Here is a 14,360-nt window from a genome sequence, read left to right as displayed (position 1 = left end):
AGTAAACTCGACATGAACAGCAACTTCACCCGGAGAAGGTTATGCACAATTAGCACTAATAAACGCAATTTCTAGGCAGATTTTTACATTTTACAGTTTTAAACACACCGCCTACGTCTTCTTCTACTAAAGGATAATTAAAACAATACTCTTTTTGTTCTTTTTTACATCTTTTCACTGAAACAAACGACAACACTTCGTATCGCTAAATTGCTCTTGTAACTGACATAAACTGCTCGAATGGATAAATTAACAGAATTCTGACTGGGACACCACCTTGTTTTGCCAATTTTTAGAGCAGGTGCTCGAATCTAATTCTAGCTTTGAGGCTAGAGATTATTCTAGCCTGAAAAATGCATGCTAGTTTTGTGTGCTTTTTTGTATGGAGTGTTTACATGATTTTAACCTCCAACTGTCAAACTCCATTTAAAAAAGCGGACTAGAATCGTAAAGGGCCCTATTAATCGAAAAACGAAAAGGTAGAAACCCGATACGATTTTTGTTTCTATGCTATTCTCAAATTGACTCCAATTTTGTTGTTTCATTTGTTTTGTTTTTTTTTTGTGTGGTTGGCCGTATGTGATTATGTTTGTCTATTCAAAAGCATGCGGTTAATTAATCGTGCCAATAACCAGTATCATTTAATGCACCTACGTCTTTAACGACATTCATAATACCGCATAGCACACAGCCAAGTGTATAATAATAAATAATAAAATATCTGGGAGGAGTGCACACCATAATGTTACATTTATAATAAGAAAGAGAGCTCAAGATTTGTTTCGGAGTCTGCAGGGACTCACTCAAAAATATTAAGGTAGAAGAGCAGCAATAATGTTATCATAAAGGGCATATTAAGTTTCCTGAGTGAAATCGCCAAAATAAATTCATAAGCTTGAAACGATAAGGACGGTCACACAAGAAAGAACAGGGTACATCAATGAAGAAATGGAAAATACAAACAAAACTAGATTAAAAGACGGTGTAGACAGTATAAACTTTAAGATAATATCAACAAATACTTTAGCCATAGTACACATAAAAGCCTTGCCGCTATAATTACTAACACAACAAAGGTTGTCTTGTTGTGCCCATGAGTACAAGACAAGTTAACTTTCACATGAAGAAAAAAGAAGAAAAACAAGAACAAATTTAATATAGTAAAGCTAGCTGGGATACAATAGCAGGTTTGTGTAGCAAAACAAGAAAATTAAGGGGACAGCTATACAAACTAGAAGCTGTGTATTTACGTGCGGTTGTAGGTGCGGAAAATGCTTGCTGCATATTTGAAATCTCTACGTAAACAATTAATGAGTGATTTCTTGGATAACACATACAAACTGAGTATAATTATAACTTGTTTTATACAGATGAGTTTAGTTTAACATGCGCTGCTCGACAACTCAACCATGCCAATTTATTTACTTCTTTCAATTAGTTTGTACGATATTGTTCCGCTCGAAAATGATCGCGTTTTATTGTTTAGGTTACAATGATATAGGCCAGTAAGTATTTATAATGTGTTGTAAATTTGTAAATATGTGTTGTAAACGTTTATAGTAAAACGTTTTCATAATGTGTTATGAACGTATTTGATATGACAATAGAACCATTATTTTATTCAATAAAGTGGTATGTTTCCTTTATAAACAGTATTTTTTCAGTAATCCCAAACACCTATTCTGATCAGTTCATACGTCGGAAGTTCCTGGCGGACAAACATAGCTGGCGGGATCAACGCAATCCGATACGGTACGGCTAAAGACGGCTGCACCGGCGCATGTACGCACCACAGGATCTAGTTTATTGCAAATGATATATTTTTTGCATGAACTTAGCACTGGATACAAAGTGGCCGGTAATGCTGTTGCTGGATCAGTCGTAAGACAAGGATTCTCAACACATGAACTGTTGCTTGCCAACACGCAATCTCCATAGGCTGAATCAAACAGGGTACCCTCAGCACAAGTTCTGTTATATGCTGTTTCGCCGACGCACAATGTATAACTGGTGCATATATTTGGTATCTCCACGGCCTTTAGTGCGGTGTTTCCTGTGCAAGGCCCGATAGTGCAAGGCACATTTTCTGGAACATCACACAAGCTTCTGGAAGCATCGAAGTATTTCTGATCTGGGCAAGACTGCAGTGTAGCTACTCCCTGATAGCAGGTGTAGTATTGATTGCAATTAGTTGTATCGGGGTGAAACGAAGTTACTGTGCTATCACAAACCGGAGGTGTTTGGGTAGCACACATACTAACTATTGACAACAGTAGCAAACCACGTACTGCGTCTAACCGAACGTACAAAAAGATATGTTAAAACCTTTAATCGCTCTGTAGCAGATACTTACTTACTCATTTCTCAGCTAGTAAAAGTCACACTTGGCGTATGCTATGAATGGTTCGGATAAGTCTGCCAGTGTATTCTTTCAAATAACTTGACGTTGTTAGTGCAAACTTGCTTATATAGCTTCAATTTGTATGTCTCACGATTAACACCCCGCAGACGTAAGCCATGTTGAGACACATGAGGCTAGATAACAATGTTTAATTTCACGTCACAACTTTTGGGTGTTCAGTGTCTTTATTTGCATAACAGCAATATACGACAGACCTAACCAATTCCAACTTCTTCTACCAAAGAGCTCTATTCATTACAGGTGCGTCGGTAGCAATTTCACTCTAAATAGAAACAAAATAAAAATATATGTGAACATTCGTTTTGAAGAGGAAATAGTTATTATACTTACAGTACAGCCATCACCCTCAAAGCCAGCTACACAACTCGTTGCCTGCTCATCAAAGAACAGTCCTGGAGCGCATTGCCGAACAATTCCTTCGCCATTCAAACATAGGATATACTCTTTGCAGTTTCCTGGGTTTGGATAGATTTCCAGGATAGGAGGGTCTGGCGGTGGTTGTGTGCAGGGATTTACTACGCAATCTACCTCGCTTTCCAAATTACATTCTTGTAGTGCTGGATCAAAAAACAAGCCTGGCTGGCATGAACTTTCATAAGCCACTCCACCAATGCATCGTATGAAGTCTGTACATGAGCCATTAACGGGCAGATATACAATTTCATTCGGTGGGCAGTTGTTCACGACGCAGTCTACATTCTCAGGAATGTCGCATAACAAATTAATTGGATCGAAATATTTTTGATCAGGACATGTCTGCTCGTAACCTTTGCCGCCGTAGCACGAAAAGTACTTGGTACATTCAGTTGGATGGGGGAGAAATCCGTCAGCTGTCGCCGTTTCCACACATGGATCACTCGCTGGAGACTGAGTTGTAGTTGTTTGTGCCGCGGCACAACCAATAATAGCCACAAGAGCAAGTAATACTAGCACAAGAAACACGGTGTTACAAACGAAAGATTCACAAATCGTGTTTTCTCATTAATACTCAGCCTCTGTTAAACATACTTACTTGTTGCTTTTATCATCCTGATCTTACAGTGATAATTTTAACACAATGTTCGCGGCTCAATATCGTTGGTGTTTTATACGTTTTCGAGAGAACGGTAGCTATCTAATCGATTTCAAATCAAATCGCTTATGGTGGTGATTTAAGCTCTCTCAGACATGCGGATCTTTCGAACACAATAGCGTAACCATTTGTGAACTGATAGCAAATCGCTATCAAAAAATTGTCATGATAGAATATTCGTCATCAGAATATCTGTTGCGACATTCAAGGCCTTGGAAATGCTCATTTTATTTTGAAGTACAATACATACGTCAATCTAGGGTTGTCAAACTCATTGGTTGTAATTCTTTTGTTGGCGGTAAAATATATTTAATTTAATAATAAATAAGTGAATCTGAATGATGAGTTAATTGTCAATACAATCAATACAAGTGTCAATACATCAATACCTTAATATTAAACGAAGAAATGCGCATGTTTTTGCATAATATCTTAAGATTTTTGAATGAATATGATATTGATATGATATTGATATTGATAAGATGATATGATAAGAATGATATTTATTCAACTATTTTTCATACAAGATGTTATAGCTATAAACAGACTAAAGAGCAAAGTTTATGCAAAAGGACAGAAAACGGAAACATCTATGGTTTGTGATCTAAAACAATGGTTTAAAAGTTTGACTTTCCTGTCTCCTGTCTAACGAGTCATTGCTAGGTGTACTTTATCGATATGAGATACAGATTAACAGTATATAGATTAAGTAGAAGAAAAAACGAGTTTAACGTACATTCATCAAAAATGTTGTTATTATTAGTTCAATGACATTCGACATTGTTTTCAGACCAAATATGTGAAGCTCATTGAAACTCGATATACCGGTTTTAACAGTTGTGGATAGAGTTAGTAGATTGATTCGGAATTTACCACCTGCAGTGTTTCCAAGTTGTTACAACTTTTCATGGCATTGTACAGACTGCATATCTTTTCGATAACTTCTTCTTCTTTGGCACAACAATCGTTGTCGGTCAAGGCCTGCCTGTACCCACTGACGAAGTGAGCTTGGCTTTCAGTGACTTATTGTTACGATTGCAGGATAGTATGGGGACACGGTCTATTCGGGGCTTGAACCCATGATGGGCATGTTGTTATGTCGTACGAGTTGACGACTGTACCACGAGACCGGCTTTTCGATAACACAATCTATTTATATTTATTTCCTTCACTTTGAATACGTGCAACTTACTTTCCCATCAGCTTTCTTTTCTTTTGTGTGGGTTTAATTTCTCGTGCTATGTTCGATTCTGTAACAACAACAAAAAGTCACAGTACTTATGATGGTCATTAAGATATCAAAGAACAACATCTGAAAAAACAAGCGTCCGAAACATGAGTTACGTTTCAAGCAGTATCTTTCAATTGACTGAAGATATAAATATACCCCCCATTAAAAGAGATGACAAAAATTGGACACTGTGTTTAGTTAGACAACAAATTTCACATTCGCCAGTACGCCTGCTTCAGCCATTGACTTAAAATGCAAGGTACACTGGCAATTATTTTAAACAAAACCACCTTAAGACACAACTCCTTAAGCATTTATTTATTTATTTTATTTCTTGTTTTTTTAGTCGTCGTTATAGTCTTTATAGCGTTCATTTTGAGCGTAACGGAAATATCAGCTCGATTTATATCTGATAACGTAAGTGTTGATTGATCGTTACATACCTACGACACGATCGTTACATATCTACCAAAAACTCATTCAACTTTCCAGATATGTTTGGCAATGCCAAATGGTCAGAAGCTTCCTATTACTGATGATTGCGGATCATACATAGTATGCGAGTACAATGTGCAAAAAGTTCAGCGCTGCGCATATGGCACCCTTTTCGATCCGATTTCGATGGTATGCAACTGGGCCTCTTTTGTCAAGTGTGGACAAACACCGTCGCTCCCGCCAATTATTCTTGCACCCTCGTCCACTTCTGTTGCAATTCCGACTACGTTCAAGCCACCAGCGGAATTTCCAAGCATACCGACCGCACCGACGCCACTACCGACAACTGTAACAGTGAGAACAACCACTAATAACCCGTATGAGCCTCCGTATATTCCTACAGCTCCTACCGCTTCACCCACACTGCGACCTCCTGTAGTCGTTACTTCCATTCCGACGATACGTCCAACCACTACCACACGTCCAGTGATTACAACCACTCCCCCGTTCAAACCACCTATGAACCCTTATCCATTCTGTACCCCGGAAGAGTTTAGCTTCATCGCACACCCAACAGCATGTGAGAGTTACTATATTTGTGCCTACGGTAAGCTGATTCTGCATAGCTGTGGACATGGTGTTTACTGGAATACAGCCACCAATCAGTGTGACTTTCCGGAAAATACCGACTGCACTAATCTTCCTAATCCGGCCGCTCCGGAAACGTCTACCCCGTCCGCTGAAACAACAACGATATCAAGCACTCCGGGTAAGGTTTATCAAATGGAAAACGATAATCACATGTGGTCGCAGATAGTGCTGCTTGCATGAAGTATGTTTCTTCTTCTTACCTTCAGACTGTTATGGCAGTAACATTTTTTACCCCAACTACAACGACTGTAGCCAGTATTACATCTGCATCGGGCTACAGCCAATATTGATGAGCTGTCCCACCAGCTATTTGTGGAATAGTAAAACATCTCAATGCGATCAGCCTGGTAATGCAGTATGTGCGCAGAAATAACAAATTTGCTCTTATAGGAATGATAATTTTGAATGATGAAAAACGTGAATAAATTTTTTCTTCCGCATCTGATAATGAAATACGATCGGTTATTTTCTTTTGGACTTTACATGTTTTACTTTAAACAATATTTAACAATAATGGTATAGATATACGCCCTATTTATTTCTGCCAATCGAGAAAAGGTTTGCACCTTTTGTTCTGCATACTGTAACAATTTGCGCGGTCATATCGGTTTACGTACGTTAAAAATCACAATTACAAAAAGACTCAAACAAAACCAATATCATTTTTATATTACATTTTTATTTAATCATCTAGCACAAACTGCATTCGAAGTTTAAAACCATTTCCATCCTTTTTTTAGAATAACCTCCCTAAGAGGTGTAAAGACTGGCTAGACAATAAGTATACGATGTTTCTGATCAAACCACCGAACGAACTGTAACCTTCTGTGTAAATAAACGAAAGAGTTCACATTCAAAAAAAAAATGCACGTCTTTTATTATGACATTTCATACCGTCCAACTATTAAAAATTTGTTTACGGTAATATGGATTGACAGACTAATCGTTATGGTCAAAATTAAGGTTAAATATCCAGTATGTAATAATAACATTGGTTGTACATGACAATGAAAAGAGCATTTAAAACCAGAAACGAATATTTAAAAAACCCTGATCTGTTGCTTTTTACTAACTTGTTGTCCATCCTTAACTAAAAAATCTTTACAGTTTGTTTAATAATAGGAACTACCAATTTTGAGCCTTTCTTAGATGATATACAGATTATAGTTGTTCTTCTAAACGGCTCCGTTATCGGTCAAGGCCTGCCTGTACCAACTGGTAGGGTTGGCGGCTTTCAGTGCCTTTTGGATTACCCTCCATAGCAGGATAGTTAGTCCTACGTATGGCCGTGGGGCCACGGGGCTTTCTCAAGCTGAGAAAACGTTCTCAAGCACTCATTTAAGTTTCTCAAGCACTCAAAACTTGTTCTCAGACTCAAGCCCGTGGCCGTCGTCAGTTTTTCTCACTCTGAGAAACTGATATAGACACTCAAGCTTTATTTAGAGCTTTAAATAGAAAAACAGTTTTTAATCGCATTTTTTTTTTACGTTTTCAATTATAAACATTGAATACATTTTCCAAAGTGATTTCCGATAAACAAATAGCGCAATTCTCCATATTTCAGTTAGCTGATCGCTGCATCGTCAACTTTCTCAAAGATTCTCAAAGGCCGCGGGGCCATGGGGCTTTCTCAAGCTGAGAAATCATTCTCAAACACTCATTTAAGTTTCTCAAGCACTCAAATCTTGTTCTCAGACGCGAGCCCGTGGCCGTCGTCAGTTTTTCTCACTTCGAGAAACTGATAAAGCCACTCATGCTTTATTAGGAGCTTTAAATAGAAAATATATTTTTGATCGCATTTTTTTTTATTTTTTTTTTTCTTCAATTATAAACATTGAATACATTTTCCAAAGTGATTACCGAAAAACAAATAGCACAATTGCTCATATTTCAGTTAGCCGATCGCTGCATCGTCAACTTTCTCAAAGATTCTCGAAGATTCTCAAAACCGATTTTGTTCCGATTCGACAAACGCTGAGAACGAGGATTTCTCAAAAGCACTCATGAGTCCTTGAGAAAATGAGCGTTGAGAATCCCCATGGCCCCGCGGCCTATGGCGGCACGGTCTATTTGGGGATTGAACCCTTGACGGGATGTTGTTAAGTCGTACGAGTTGCCAACAACATCATGAGACCGGCACAACAGATTACACTTACAGCAGAATATAAACAACAATATCAATACTCCCAATACTTAATATGATTAACCAAATATTTGATTAGTTAAACTAATCAAAAAGTTCAAAAAATGCTTGCTCATGACTCGCGGCCCTCGATCATTTACTAAACTTTGCTCTTTACCTCAAAAGTATGCCGACTGTTGACCTAAACCATCATAGCCTTCCCGCTTTCACGATCGACCGTATTATTAGATATGTTGATGTCCACTTGTTTTTATGTTTGATAAATAAATATATATTGACCATGTCCGTCACAGTCCCGTTGCACATTTTTCTACACCACTAAACCGGAATCTTTGTTTTGATCTTAAATGCGTTCCACCACAATATAAAGTGAAGAGCACCAGTCATTCCAACCGTCTCACATTTCGTGATCATCTAATAAAACAAGTTATCCAAGAATAGAAAAACAATACTAACACTGCTAGAATTGTTGGTAATTATTGGTAATGTAATTCTGTAATTTAGTTGGAAATTTGAGCTAAACACGCTGTGTCTTTTGCAATAATACTCATCAAGGAAAGACTAAAACAGACAAGTTTCTTATTCTTTCCGAGAAAAAGAACAAACCGTACTAATACCCCTGCCTTAGCGCATGATCGGTGTAGATGAAACAATCCAATCAAATTTTGACGCGCTGCTATAATCATTCATCGTTTCGTAATCCTTCAATAGCGCATTGGACATCAAATTATTACAAGAATGCCGCAGCCTTACCTTGAAAAGGTGCCGGGTGTGCAGATTGTAACGGCATGGTACATTTATAACTTCCTTCCTGAATTATCTTCAAATTGCCGGTTTGACCACATGGAGCATGCACCATAAAGCAAAACAGTTTGTCGGAAGTATCATCAATTCACAATAGCTGATAACAGATAAGTTAATTCAATCTACAGTCAGCAAGTATAAAGACTCTGTACATACTTTTCCTATATAAACGACAAATGGTACTTTGTACAATGAATTAGAACGAAGTGTTAGAAAATGAAAGGTAAGAAATCAACAGAGTCAGCTTTATATGAATTTCCATTTTTAATGAATTTTCATGACATTTCCAACTTCTAGCCTTGGTGAAGACTTTGTTCGTCTGCATACTATTGGTGTGCTCCAGCCACGCATACAATGAAATTTGTAATGGTGTCCCTAATCTCACCTATGTGAGAAGCCCTCAAGCATGCTACCTTTACTATGCGTGCATCGATGGCCAGGCATATGGATACACGTGCCCCGATGATCTTTGGTTCTCGATGGAATTACAACGATGCGTGCCGCAAGAGGAAGCAGACTGTGACATCGAACCTGCACCTGAGCTACCGGAAGCACCGCCAAGACCCCCGTCTCCGGAATGTGAGGATTTGCCGGACTTCACATACCTTCCCAGCAGTACATCTTGTCAGTTCTACTATCAATGTATTGATAATTTCGCGTACAGACTGTCATGCCCTCGTGGCTACTGGTTCAGTGTTGAACTTGGACGGTGTGGTAACAGGTTTGAGGTTGAATGTGATATTGAGGAATCAACACAAACTCCCACCGCTCCTCCAGGACCATCAGAACCCAACCTGTGCTTCGGGCGTCCCAATTTTTCTTATGTGAGAAGTCCGCAATTTTGTCACCTGTTCTACTACTGTCTTAATGGAACTCCGTTCCCCATGATCTGTCGGAATGGATTTTTCTTCGATGAAACCGCTCAGGACTGCATCCCGGAGGAAGAAGTACAATGCGATGATTCGAATGTTCCCGGATCAACCCCTGGTACAACTCCAGGCATTTGCGACGATGTAGAAGACGGTGTGATGATTATACATCCGCAGTTCTGTAATCAATACTATGTTTGTGTCGAAGGTAACGCTTACCCGACACTTTGCCCGGACGGCCAATGGCTGGACGTTGAGAAACAAGCGTGTGGCAAGCCAATAGATGTCTATTGCCCAAATGGCCCACCAACAACACCGACGCCAAGTGTGTGCGTTGACGTTGCGGATGGTGTATACGTACCTAGCCCAGAACGTTGTGAAGCCTATTACGTTTGCGCAGGAGAAATCGGCTACATTCTATATTGTCCTCCCGGGCTGTGGTTCGACCAAACCACTCGTGAGTGCATCTCACCGTCCGACGCCATCTGCAATATTCCTACACCACCGACTCCACCCCCAACGCCAACTATCCCCCCTACCATCCCACCAAGCGGACCACCAGAAGAGGGTAACCAACTATGTAATGAATCGCCGAATGGAACTTATTTACCTAGCCCAGCTGACTGTAGCAGTTTTTACATCTGCTTCAACGGCGGCGCATATCCCAGCAATTGCCTTGGTGGATTGTGGTTCAACCCAATAACGATGCTTTGTGATTTGCCGGAGAATGTGACGTGCAATGTCTCGCTCCCCAGATTAGCTGTCTAACAGTCGGCGTTTAAGAAGTAAATATTTTTGTCTTACGAAAAATTCCAATAAATATTACTCTCAGATTATTGCTGGACATATTGTGGCTATATGGTTGCTTATCTGAGCGCTTCCTTTGATGGTTTATTGTACTTCCGAAGACAAACCGGGTGTATAAAACTGCTGCCCGTTGACAGCGGAGCTATTTAGTGAATGTGAAGTTACTAACATGTGGTGTTCGAAATTGAATGTACTGTCGTTTCTCATCGTACTGCAGAGCTTCGTGATTGCTGAAGATAATCGTTGCCAGGGAGTTCCGGATCTAAGCTACATACCCAGCCCAAACGCTTGCTACTTATACTACAGCTGCATCAATGGCAACGCATACCCACAAATTTGTCCTCCAGACGAATGGTTTTCAATGCAGCAGCAGCAATGTGTACCGAAAGACCAATCCGAATGTGACCTTACCGAGCCACCCGTTTTGCCAGAAGCACCCGCACCAGATCCATCCCCACTATGTGATGATGTATTGAACTTTCGTTACGTGGCTAGCGTTGACTCCTGTCAGTGGTATTACCAGTGCATAGATCGAATAGCATATCGTCTCTCCTGTCCACTATTTTCTTGGTTTGACGAAACGCTTCAACGCTGTGGATCGCTCTACGATGTGGAATGTAACATAGAGGCGTCAACTGTCACTACAGTACCTACTCCACCCACAGTTGATCCTCTTGATATATGCTATGGTCAGCCAGATTTCATACTTATACCTAGTAATACGCTTTGTGAAAGATATTATTCGTGTTATCAAGGTATTGCTTATCCGAATAAATGTCCTTCGGGTCTATGGTTCAATCCGAACACCAATATGTGTGATGATCCGGAAAATGTGGAGTGTCCCGCTAACACAAAAGCTTCTCAATAAATATGATCCTGCAAACTCGAACAAAAAATATTATGAAGCTTCAACAATAGGGCCTTTTATAAATACCTTTTATCATTGAGAAATAAACATGAATTTCTTTAATCACCAAAAATCATTTCTTTAATCACCAAAAATCAAAAATCAACGCATTTAGGCGTTTCTTTGTAACAAAAATTAATACGGTTTTTTATTATCTAACACCACATCAAGATAACAATCAGATTAACCAACACCTCTGTAATTGAAATTCCAGGAATCAATTGAAACACCCTTCTTTGCTATACCTTATAGTCCTATCGATCCTCAATATAAAAACCTTGATAACAACCTAGACGTAGCAACTACTTTTTTTTGTGACGTCACGTTTTCGTTTACCATTACGAAAAACGCTATCCCTCACGTCATACCAGTTGTTTTGTTAACACGCAACTTTTTCTTCTTTTTTCATTTATTTTATTTTTTTTTTCTTTAGCATTTACCCTGGTAACTCGCTGGTAACAGCATGGTCTTTCTTTTCAGACAAAAAAAATTAACTACTTACATCTAATCTACGATTATATCGCTTGTCTGGCCGTAATCTTTTGTGGTTTACACGCCATGTATACGATATGTGTTGTAGGGGTTATATATCATCTAAGGTAATCTTATTCTGATAAACAAACAACATCGGTTCAACTGTTCGACGTTTCGCATGGTTTTTTCTTATATAGGACTGTAAGGGATATTAATTTAAGGTAGACCTCAACTGCCAATACTAAGAGTCAGACAAAAATCACCAAGATGAACAAGTTCTGGGTGGCTATTGTGATTACGGTGGGTTGTTTAGTACACAGCTCATTGCAAAGCTCCTCATCATCGTCGTCGTCATCATCGTCGTCGTCTTCCAGTGAATCTAATGAAAATGGCCGGCCTCCATGGGTGTCAACAGGGCGTCCTCCGTGGGTCTCAACCGGCCGACCCCCCATTAACCGCAATCGATGTGATGAGGTGCCAGAAGGTAGTATCTTCCCTTCGCCGAACTGTGCCAACTTTATCACCTGTCAGGGAGGCAACGAGCTTGAAGTAGCCTGTGTCCCCGAGGGTACTTTATTCGACTATCAGCGTGAAGTCTGTGACCATCCTGAATTCGTGACGTGCTATAGTCAAGAGAACCGCTGCACTGGCCGGGAGAATGGTACTCTAATTCCGGCCGAATCCTGCTCTAACTTCATTATTTGCATGAACGAGTTGGAAAATGAAGAGGTTACCTGCGCACCGGCTGGAACTCTGTTCGATTATCAACGCGAGGTGTGTGACTTTCCCGAAAATGTATTGTGCTGGGAGAGCGACATGTGTGCCGGACGACCAGACGGATCTCTGGCTCCCTCACGGAACTGCAGCAACTTTTTTATCTGCGAGGATGAGTCCATATTCGAAGAGCTCACATGTCAACCCCACGGAACTCACTTTGACTGGGAAAGAGAGGTATGCGACCATCCGGAAAATGTTAAATGCTGGGAATCTGGATCAAACGGCAATAGTACGGATAGGCCACCAACTTCTTCAGTTGCACCGACGCGTCCTCCACTAGATGTCAATGTGCCCAGCGATATATGTCGTGGAGTTACAGTAGGAATGATCGTACATCCCAGCGATTGCACACAGTATGTTATTTGCGTCTTGGGGCAACCGACAATCCAACGATGCCCCGATAATTTCATCTTTATACCTGAGCTCTCCACCTGTGGCTTTGGAGACCCAAATACTTGTGTTGCTAGCAGAACTTGGGTTGAAGTTTATCAGAGAGTAGTTTCGTATGTCCATTAAACATGTTGTCAACGAACCTAAGAACTAATTATTGAGGTGCTGAAATAGTTGATTGAATAACCTGCAAATGCAATTCATTGTTGGATTGTTAACTATGACAATTATATTCAGACTGCTAGCAACGCTTTCAGCATTTTCTTAACAATGAGTGAAATAAATAACAAACAGCATATTTTGTTTTTGTGTTTTTATACTGTTTGAATTGTCTCGTGTATTTAGAATGTTTATAATCTCTATGTATATCTAATACGATGAATTCTTATTATTTCGTGCGTCCTTCTTAATTATGTTGACCTATATATTCTTATATGAGCCGGTCTCGTAGTACAGTCGTCAGCTCGTACGACTTAACAACATGCCCGTCATGGGTTCAATCCCCAAATAGACCGCGCCGCCATACGTAGGACTGACTATCCTGCTATGGGGGGGAATCAATTAGTCACTGAAAGCCAAAGCCCACAAGTGGGTACAGGCAGGCCTTGACCGACATCGGTTGTTGAGCCAAAGAAAAAAAAAAAAAAAAATATATATATATATATATATATATATATATATATATATATATATATATATATATATATATATATATATATATATATATATATATATTCTTATATATTGTTGTATCCTATTTGCCTTCAATAAATATAACCATAAAACTTCAGTGAAATCTCACATAACATGCCCTACGCCTACTTTCCTGGCAGGATCGTATTAATCTTCCTACGTGTGGTATATGGTGTCGTCTTCTAGGCCTTGACGCTCTTTCGGCTAGAATACGCAATGCGCAGTGCTCTTTTATCGCTGGCCTATCAAATCATTCTTAGAATTTTTGGCAACATCTCTTTGCTGCAGTGCATCGAAATCTACGCACCATCTCGATCACTGGTAGATCAAACCCTATGTTCCGCATGTAGGCTGAATGCAACAATGTATCGGTTTCTACCGCGGCCGCAGGGAACTTTGACAAAATGCTTTTTTGCTATGTAATTTTCAAATGTTACTCATTTTAAATAGGCCGTATGGCCCGAAAAATATGAACTAATAATAATAATTATTATTATATAACAATCCTGTATACAAAATATGCGTAAACCCCGTGGCACAGTCGTCTACTTGAACGACACAATAACATGATCGTCATGCGTTCAAGCCTAGAATGGACCGTCCCCCTGTCCCAAGGACTGACTATTCGGCTACGTGGTACTGAATAAAGTCCCGAAAGTCTATATAGACTGGCATGTCCGCATAG

The 14,360-nt window shown here is 39.6% G+C and overlaps 5 protein-coding genes across 5 annotated transcripts; 4 read left to right on the top strand and 1 right to left on the bottom strand.

Annotated features, from left to right (window-relative positions):
* Positions 1–1,591: 1,591 nt before the first annotated feature.
* On the bottom strand, positions 1,592–2,625 carry LOC133394044 (probable chitinase 10). Its single transcript, XM_061662412.1, has 2 exons — positions 2,358–2,625; positions 1,592–2,293 (listed from the first exon to the last, which is right to left on the bottom strand). The coding sequence occupies exons 1-2, from the start codon at positions 2,359–2,361 to the stop codon at positions 1,692–1,694; spliced, it is 606 nt and encodes a 201-aa protein (XP_061518396.1). The 5' UTR covers positions 2,362–2,625; the 3' UTR covers positions 1,592–1,691.
* A 1,541-nt stretch (positions 2,626–4,166) lies between these two features.
* LOC133394036 (probable chitinase 10) lies at positions 4,167–6,264 on the top strand. Its single transcript, XM_061662401.1, has 4 exons — positions 4,167–4,984; positions 5,072–5,142; positions 5,218–5,929; positions 6,018–6,264. The coding sequence occupies exons 1-4, from the start codon at positions 4,978–4,980 to the stop codon at positions 6,182–6,184; spliced, it is 957 nt and encodes a 318-aa protein (XP_061518385.1). The 5' UTR covers positions 4,167–4,977; the 3' UTR covers positions 6,185–6,264.
* Positions 6,265–8,879: 2,615 nt separating this feature from the next.
* On the top strand, positions 8,880–10,471 carry LOC133394030 (peritrophin-48-like). Its single transcript, XM_061662386.1, has 2 exons — positions 8,880–8,981; positions 9,056–10,471. The coding sequence occupies exons 1-2, from the start codon at positions 8,975–8,977 to the stop codon at positions 10,393–10,395; spliced, it is 1,347 nt and encodes a 448-aa protein (XP_061518370.1). The 5' UTR covers positions 8,880–8,974; the 3' UTR covers positions 10,396–10,471.
* Positions 10,472–10,484: 13 nt separating this feature from the next.
* Positions 10,485–11,349, top strand: LOC133394041 (peritrophin-1-like). Its single transcript, XM_061662408.1, has one exon. The coding sequence runs from the start codon at positions 10,604–10,606 to the stop codon at positions 11,300–11,302; it is 699 nt and encodes a 232-aa protein (XP_061518392.1). The 5' UTR covers positions 10,485–10,603; the 3' UTR covers positions 11,303–11,349.
* A 677-nt stretch (positions 11,350–12,026) lies between these two features.
* Positions 12,027–13,280, top strand: LOC133394034 (probable chitinase 10). Its single transcript, XM_061662398.1, has one exon. The coding sequence runs from the start codon at positions 12,083–12,085 to the stop codon at positions 13,106–13,108; it is 1,026 nt and encodes a 341-aa protein (XP_061518382.1). The 5' UTR covers positions 12,027–12,082; the 3' UTR covers positions 13,109–13,280.
* The last annotated feature ends 1,080 nt before the right edge of the window (positions 13,281–14,360 follow it).

The sequence above is a fragment of the Anopheles gambiae genome, chromosome 3 (assembly GCF_943734735.2).
Source record: "Anopheles gambiae chromosome 3, idAnoGambNW_F1_1, whole genome shotgun sequence".
NCBI classification, from domain to species: Eukaryota; Metazoa; Arthropoda; class Insecta; order Diptera; family Culicidae; genus Anopheles; species Anopheles gambiae.
The sequence above is the reverse complement of the archived record's forward strand: the minus strand, read 5'-3'. Positions and strand labels throughout refer to the sequence as shown.

Coding starts and splice junctions, on each gene's coding strand:
- LOC133394036 (XM_061662401.1), top strand. Junction 5,143..5,217: donor CTCGATTTATATCTGATAAC/GTAAGTGTTGAT, acceptor TCAACTTTCCAG/ATATGTTTGGCAATGCCAAA. Junction 5,930..6,017: donor AACGATATCAAGCACTCCGG/GTAAGGTTTATC, acceptor TCTTACCTTCAG/ACTGTTATGGCAGTAACATT.
- LOC133394034 (XM_061662398.1), top strand. CDS start 12,083: ATGAACAAGTTCTGGGTGGCTATTGTGATTACGGTGGGTTGTTTAGTA.
- LOC133394041 (XM_061662408.1), top strand. CDS start 10,604: ATGTGGTGTTCGAAATTGAATGTACTGTCGTTTCTCATCGTACTGCAG.